An 8,097-nucleotide genomic window follows, 5' to 3' on the forward strand; every position below is an offset into this window, starting at 1 on the left:
ATAAGCATCCAAACAGATTACCTTCCCTGCGAATAAAATTTGTTCTAATCCAACTTGTAAAGCAAATTGCACACACTTGTACATGTAATTTCTGGTGCGTACAAAGTCATTTATTTATAGATTATTAATTTGTCGATAAATTGTAAATCAAACAATAAATCACAATGTTGTGCACTATTCTTTATTCATAAAACAGAACTTGTGCTGTGACCACCATGAAAATCATTGTGGAAATCAACGATATTAAAAATATACATAAATAGAACAATCTGTTGTGATGACAGACATTAACATTTGGATTAAATGACTTGTGTGTGTGTGTGTGTGTGTGTGTGTGTGTGTGGTAAGTGTTTTACAAAAGTAGAAAAATTAACTGCAGGATAGTCACTAAACAGAAAACACATTACTAAAAGAAACATTGGAAAGTTAAAATCAATTTTGTATAATGAAAATTCTTATTCAATAAGCTGTTTTTGCAAAAAAATTAAATAAAAATTGTCATGAGGGCTAAACACTAAAGTTGCAAATATAAGTATGGAACTACTCTTCTCTGTATTCATTAAAATAGTATAACTACTGCGAAACGTTCTCTCTTCAGTCAGTCCGTGTTTTAGGACACAAGAAATGATGTCCCACATTTCAAATAAAAACGAAGAGTAACAATCAAAGTGAAGGCACTGACAAATGAAAAACCATAAGAAATAAATACAGGCTTTCCATTAAAAAAAAGAGAGGAACCAACATGAAGCCCGGACGTATAGTTGCATTATCTGGTGTGATCAGATGATACGGATATGTGTCACTAACAAGTGTTTATGAATATGGCCTTGACAATGCAGTAATAAATCGGCCCATCGGTAACAACAGTAAACATAATCACAAATACATCGTTTTTCTACATTAGATCACAATCTGTCAATCCATCGTGATGGTTGCACACTCATCCATAAACACATAAAATCAAAAGTCCATTTACATCTTCACAAATTATCTCCCTGCAAAGTCCACCATGGCTGAAGAGGACCTCTTCTTGCATTCAAGAAAAAAAGGCAAGTGTCTGTTGAGCAAAATATGACCAGAATTACATATATATACCGATAGATTGTCTGGTGATGCTATATCACAAATGTTTTTATAATGTGAAAAAAAAGAAGAAGAATCATCACAGGTACCTTAGGTTTAGCAGTTTGCAACACTAATTGGAAGAGCTCTCTCGTCTAGCGTCAAGCGCCCTACAGCATAAAATAAACACAAACCAATAAAACTTCATTCATCACAATGAGAGGCTTTCCTGCTTGAGAAAAGCAGTCTGTTTAATGTGACGCTGAATCAAATAAGGACGTCAGCTATCACTGTCTTGACTGATGGCTTGAATTGAACTCTGAACTGAAACTTTTCTGCCAGGCTTGAGTCTAAGAACCAAAGAATGTTCTTGGTTTGCTTTTAGACTTGCTGTCTAATGCCTAAATAAAAGGCATACTAAGTAAATGGAACCTTATAAGGGCAAATTCTTAATGTTCCACGAGTGAAAACTTAACATGATAACATGTTGCTAGGCTAACAACATGATACTAGCTTAGAAATACACTGAGTAAATTAGTGATTTTATTATTATTATTTAAATTTTATTTAACAATTTTTATTGATCTTTTCTGGTACTGACTGATTCATACAACACACTGTAATAAAATTTAGTTTCACTTATTTTTTTTATGGCTCTTCTGTAATTCCATGGTGCTATGTACTATTTATTTTCAAGTAGCATCAATGTTGGTAGATATTTAGGTCAGGTAAATTTTAGGACTTCTATCATTAATTATGAAACATCGGATTAGTACAGGTAAGTTTGCATGTTCTTTCTTTTTTTTAAAAGATGTGTTGCTTTTGCAAGGATGGAAATATTCTAGAAGTTTCTGTAACATGCTGTAATATTTTGTGATATTCTAGTGCTTACTAGAACATTCCAGAACATTGTGGGACTAGTCATAAAAGACAAAAAATCATCCAGCGTACACTTCTTAAGTTTTGGACAACTCATTTTTGTTAACTGTTTTTGTTAAAGTGTTGTTAGCTTAGAAGTATGCATGCATGTACCATTTAATGTTTTATGCATGAGTAACAGCAGATTAGCTTGTATAAGTTGTATATATATATATATATATATATATATATATAGTTTTCACGAGCATTGTTAATGATGCACAAAAAGTAATGGTTGTTTTCGTATTCAGCATGTCAAACTTAAGAAAGAAACTAAAAAAAAGGTGAAACAAAGCTTAAAAAACAAATAGTCTCTTTTTTGTATTTGTATCTTGGATGGAATTCTATGGCAGCTTGCTGCTACCATAGAATTTTGGCAATAGAAACAAATTTGGCAATAGGAACAAATAACAGCAAATTTAGGTTGCCTACCAATTGGACCAGCCCTCGCAGCAGGAGGTCACCTACAAAGGCTTAAAATGCCTCCTACGTAGGCAGCTCACTAGGTTTTGGAACACATCCTGAGTGTGTGTGGCCTGGCTCCAGACTCCAGTGAGTGATCTGCCCTGTGCTTGCAGCTGGTATGACAGTTAACCATTACTCAGCCCCAGCATTCGTTTTTCAGTCTGGTACTCTCTACCCGTCTGGAACTCTATACAGCACCTGGCACAAGTAAAACACCCACGAACGGGCCTTCAGTCTGAATTTGTCTTGCCATGCTATTGTAGCTCAGAACATTGAGCTCTTTTGAAGACGTATTAACTACCATTGCACAAAGAGTTCAATTCATATCCATAAATGGACTGTCTCGAAAATACATTCTTCATGATACAAAATAAACAAATCTCTGCTTTTCAAAGGCATGAAAATAAATTTTCAGTTTAGTATTAAATATTGCTTTTGGATGTGAGCAGTGGCACCAGTTTTGAGTGTTTAAAACTGCCTTAATACATTTTAACATCATATGATCTGGTCAGTGATCATTTTTGTCACTTCACAGCACTTTGTGTCACATATTTTTCCAGAGTAGCAATACAAAATCAGAGTTGAATGGATGGATGGATGGATGGATAGATAGTTGGATAAAACAATGGATGAACTGACAGTTGAAGATGATGGACGGACTGACTGACTGACTGACTGACTGACTGACTGACTGACTGACTGACAGATAGATAGATAGATAAAATAAATGCACATAATATTAATCTCTCTTGCTATTTTTGCTTGCGTGCCAGTGGTTTCCCCTCCAGCGCTGGCATGTGTGCCTAAGGTTACTGACCCCTGTTCTATAGAAAGAATTGATTTACATGTATATGTGCAGCTGAGGTCATACTTCACTGAAGGACAACTTTCCAGTAAGTGGTGCATTTAGTGGTTTTGCAGTCTGTTATTTGTCTCTGGCCTCTTACTGGCTGCCACAGTGCATGCTAAACAAAAGCGCTGTGTTCAAAACAAGTTAAGCTCTTCGACAATATGCACACAGATGCTGTCTACTGACTTACACTTGGTGTTGTCGGACAAAATCTGCAAACTGGCGGTCCTTGGCATACAGCTCGATAATTCGAATACGGTCCTGGATTTCCTGTCATGAGAGAGGGAAGGTGGAAGAGGGAGAAGAAGACAGTTACATAACAAATGAGCTGACCTCTCTGCCCCAGTCCTCCTTTTACTTCTAGACATATAGACCAACTCTGGCACTTTAAACCAAGAGCTAAGGTGAAACACAGAAATTTATGAAGGATTTCTTTAATTACAGGCACTTTTATTTGAAAGGAGTTGATTTATATTCAAAGTAAAAGTCAGACAGACAGACAGACAGACAGACAGAGACAGACAGACAGACAGACAGACAGACAGAGACAGACAGACAGACAGACAGACAGACAGACAGACAGACAGACAGACAGACAGACAGACAGACAGACGACTGACTGACTGACTGACTGACTGACTGACTGACTGACTGACTGACTGACTGACTGACTGACTGACTGACTGACTGACAGATAGATAGATAGATAAAATAAATGCATATAATATGAATCTCTCTTGCTATTTTTGCTTGCGTGCCAGTGGTTTCCCCTCCAGCGCTGGCATGTGTGCCTAAGGTTACTGACCCCTGTTCTATAGAATTTATTGATTTACATGTATATGTGCAGCTGAGGTCATACTTCACTGAAGGACAACTTTCCAGTAAGTGGTGCATTTAGTGGTTTTGCAGTCTGTTATTTGTCTCTGGCCTCTTACTGGCTGCCACAGTGCATGCTAAACAAAAGCGCTGTGTTCAAAACAAGTTAAGCTCTATCTGCAGCATCTGTGATATGCAGTCAATTACCATGTAAAACAGTTGTGACTTGTCCGTCAGTTTTGTAAAACAAACAAAAATGGTGTTTATAGTACCACACTTGCAATGAGTCTATGGGGCAAGACATTCCAGGGGGACGTGCAGCTCCTATAGTTGTTAAAATGGAATTCATCCATACAGAAATGTGTTATTGAAAATGTAAATTGTTTATCATACACACGTCTTGCCCTATAGACTTTCACTGTACGTCCATAACTGGAATAAAATTATATATACAGTGGGTACGGAAAGTATTCAGACCCCCTTAAATTTTTCACTCTTTGTTATATTGCAGCCATTTGCTAAAATCATTTAAGTTAATTTTTTTTCCTCATTAATGTACACACAGCACCCCATATTGACAGAAAAAAAAAGAATTGTTGACATCTTTGCAGATTTATTAAAAAAGAAAAACTGAAAAATGCTCAGTATTTAGTAGAAGCACCCATTTGATCTAATACAGCCATGAGTCTTTTTGGGAAAGATCCAACAAGTTTTTCACACCTGGATTTGGCGATCCTCTGCCATTCCTCCTTGCAGATCCTCTCCAGTTCTATCAGGTTGGATGGTAAACGTTGGTGGACAGCCATTTTTAGGTCTCTCCAGAGATGCTCAATTGGGTTTAAGTCAGGGATCTGGCTGGGCCATTCAAGAACAGTCACAGAGTCGTTGTGAAGCCACTCCTTCGTTATTTTAGCTGTGTGCTTAGGGTCATTGTCTTGTTGGAAGGTAAACCTTAGTTCCAGTCTGAGGTCCTGTGATTCCAACTATATTGTTTCTCTGTGCCTTTATCGTTATAGTTGTGGTGCGGACTCTGCTATTCTTTAATATTGAGAACGATTTTTAGAACTATATCTTTACCGTTATCTTTATAGTTATCGTTCTTGGTGTGAACAGGCATTAACTTTTGGAGTGGACCCTCGTGCTTACTATTTTTATAAAAGTCATACGTTTTCATAGAAATAATATTGTACTTATTCATATGAAATCGTCACCTTGTAAAAATAGTTGCGCCCCATTTGACGGTTAGGCTTGGGGTAGTGCTTACTTTTTTCAATTCAATTAAATTAATTGCATTTTTATTAGCTTTCTTTTTGCCATAAAACGTGCTGCATTGCTGCCACTTGCATGACTTTCGAAAGTTGTCTTTTTAGGTCCGAAAGATGTATTTTTAATAATTTGTCAACTGAGCGATCAACAACCAGGTACAATATACCACACCAAGTGAGCTTACTTCTGCCCCACAAAACCTTGATTCTTGTCAAAATTAATTTAGTGTCTTCTAAGGTCTATTAACATGCACACAAACACACCTCTTTCGTAAGTTCACTGTTCTCATATACGTGTCGTATTTCCTCGCTGCTGAAGTCCGTGGAGGTCTCAGCGCTGCCGGTGCTATACGCAGGGGTATCTGGGTAACGGCGGTAGTACTTTTTATACCCTGTAGTTGCTTCACTTTCAAACATGGGATTGTACTTAGTGGCTCTTTCTAGAGATGGCATGTTCTCTGAATATCTGTGGAAAAATGTCAGGAAATAAAAGTCAGATTTTGGACAGCAACATCAATACATCAGATTAAAAAAAATTATTTTGGGAAGACAGGTTTGAATCTCATCCAAAATATGTTTCTCTCCCTGAATAATGGCATCTCTCTATTGTCTCAAATTAAATGAGTAATTAAATAAACCTTTGGTTGTATCTGGAATCAAACATGCCCTTGCTGTGGGTTTGTAAAAGTAGCAGATCGTCCCACCTATTTATATCTGCCCAAGGGTCAGATAGTGGAGCCACGGAAAAAGTGAGTGGATTATCTCAGGCCGAGTGAGAGCGGCTCAATGTTCTGCCATCCTGGCATTCATTCCTCTGTAACCTGTTGATCAGGATCACTGATAGATCCCCTGCAGAGACGTTACATCATCGTGTGTCTGCCAGGATTTCCCTGTTTGCTCTGGTGCTGGTGAAGCAAACAGGTTTAAGTCTGCCGTGTTTATGTTTACAGACAAAGTGAAGATGCAAACTAAATTAAAGTATTTTATAATATTGAGTCTTTATTTTTTATTTAAATGTAACTTAAAGAAACATTTCAAGTATTAGAGCTAACTTGACTGAATGTATGAAGTCAGATATAATATTTACACGTTTGACAATCAGAAAGTGTCACAATATGTTTTGTCTTTTAAATAAATTGACATTTGTTTGGATATTGTACTAATTCTGTCACAGTTGTCTAATACATTGCGGATTAAGTGTCTAAGTACTTCTTGTATGTATGTTATCTAGAGCTGATGGATGTAAAATATGTGTATTGGATATAAAATGTGTGTTCAAAATGAAACTTAGGACAGGAAGAACTTGTTCAAAAATGATAATTGATTCAACCTGCACATGCCTAACAGCATTTGTTTCATAACTACCAAAGAGAACATATTGTGTGTTCCGGCTTATTTGTGCAACAAGGTCATAAAAACAAAATACGCACGTTTGGGCTGTAAAATATTGCAGTGCGCTCCATATGTATGTTCCAGAACGCAGTGCTTTCAAACACAATCACAGCTGAGATTGTTTGGTTCCTTTTCAACCAGGTGAGGAAACCAAATGTCATTTAACAAGTTGGGAAATGCAACATTATTTGTCTTTTGGGGCCTCAGAGGAAACGTAAATCACATTTCAGAGTGCTTGTATTTACAGCATTCATTCAAAACGCTGACAGAATGCTTTAAAAATGCCATTTAGGCATCACATGTGCACCATTCAATTCGTTCAAATTAACTGAACCGTTATTAATAATCCATTTAGCAGATTTGTAGTCCACTAAGGAGTTCTGCTTGTTCTAAAATTTAAAGAAAGACATAAGCTTCTTAATTTCTTCCAAATAAAATATGATCATTAAGAGTGTGTTTGTGAAGCACAGTTTGTACCGTAAAGGGTCTTCTGAATCATCCGTGTCACACTGGTCTCGCAGAGTTCTGGCGAGGAAAAAGATCACGCCCGACGCCACGAGGAGGAACCCCGCGACTGAGGCGATGGCTATGCCAACCACCAGCGGTTCTGACACATACTCCTCACAGTGTCCTCCTCGATACCACCAGTTTTCACCGACTCGACACCTAAAAACAAAGGTAAGTGAATTGCATTTTTGGCCGTATTGTTGCTTTAGGAGATTTTTTACAGTACACACCTGCATATTGCGCCCTTGCCAGGTATGATGTCACATTTCCCATCATTCTGGCAGAAGTCTTCCTGTATGTCGCAGATACTCTGACATGGCAGCCCGTCCACGCTAAAATAGCCAGCGTTACAAACACACTCTGCCTCGCCTGACCAGCGGTTGACTAAACACTGGGAGAACTCATTGCACGCTTGGAACTTACATGGATCAGCCTGGTCACCTACCAGAAAGAAAAAGACAAATTATACATACTCACAGCAAAGAGAAAAGATAAAAATAAAAGCTAACGATATTAATAATAGCCTAAGCATAATAGCACATAAATGTGTTTAACAAAGGAAAAATGAACCTTTTCAAATCTAGTTTAAAACACGTGTCCGTTCTTAGAAATGCACCCTACTGTTTTTTTGTAGAAAACATATATTTTTCATTTTTTTAAATCATGAATTATTAATGGTATCATAATGAAGCGGGGAAAATTCATCATTAAAAAATGAAAATTTGGAGACATATATATATATATATATATATATATATATATATATATATATATCAGTCTGGCGAGTAAACAAAAAAATGTACTAGCCAATGGCGATTCAAT

At 37.1% G+C, this 8,097-nt stretch overlaps 1 protein-coding gene across 4 annotated transcripts in view; it reads right to left on the reverse strand.

The window, feature by feature from the left end:
• Positions 1 to 218: 218 nt before the first annotated feature.
• The window catches only part of LOC107720381 (mucin-16-like), a 27,625-nt gene continuing 19,746 nt past the window's right edge, over positions 219 to 8,097 (reverse strand). For all 4 annotated transcript variants that reach the window (XM_016528070.1, XM_016528067.1, XM_016528068.1 and 1 more), the window contains 6 exons: positions 7,506 to 7,716; positions 7,246 to 7,434; positions 5,641 to 5,842; positions 3,486 to 3,565; positions 1,173 to 1,232; positions 219 to 1,057 (listed from right to left, as the gene is read on the reverse strand). In XM_016528070.1, coding sequence (XP_016383556.1) covers positions 1,196 to 1,232; positions 3,486 to 3,565; positions 5,641 to 5,842; positions 7,246 to 7,434; positions 7,506 to 7,716 — 719 coding nt within the window. In that variant the 3' untranslated portion in view covers positions 219 to 1,057; positions 1,173 to 1,195. The remainder of the gene's footprint in view (positions 1,058 to 1,172; positions 1,233 to 3,485; positions 3,566 to 5,640; positions 5,843 to 7,245; positions 7,435 to 7,505; positions 7,717 to 8,097) is intronic.

This window comes from Sinocyclocheilus rhinocerous, unplaced genomic scaffold, assembly GCF_001515625.1.
Source record: "Sinocyclocheilus rhinocerous isolate Xijiao unplaced genomic scaffold, SAMN03320098_v1.1 scaffold1292, whole genome shotgun sequence".
Classification (NCBI taxonomy): Eukaryota; Metazoa; Chordata; class Actinopteri; order Cypriniformes; family Cyprinidae; genus Sinocyclocheilus; species Sinocyclocheilus rhinocerous.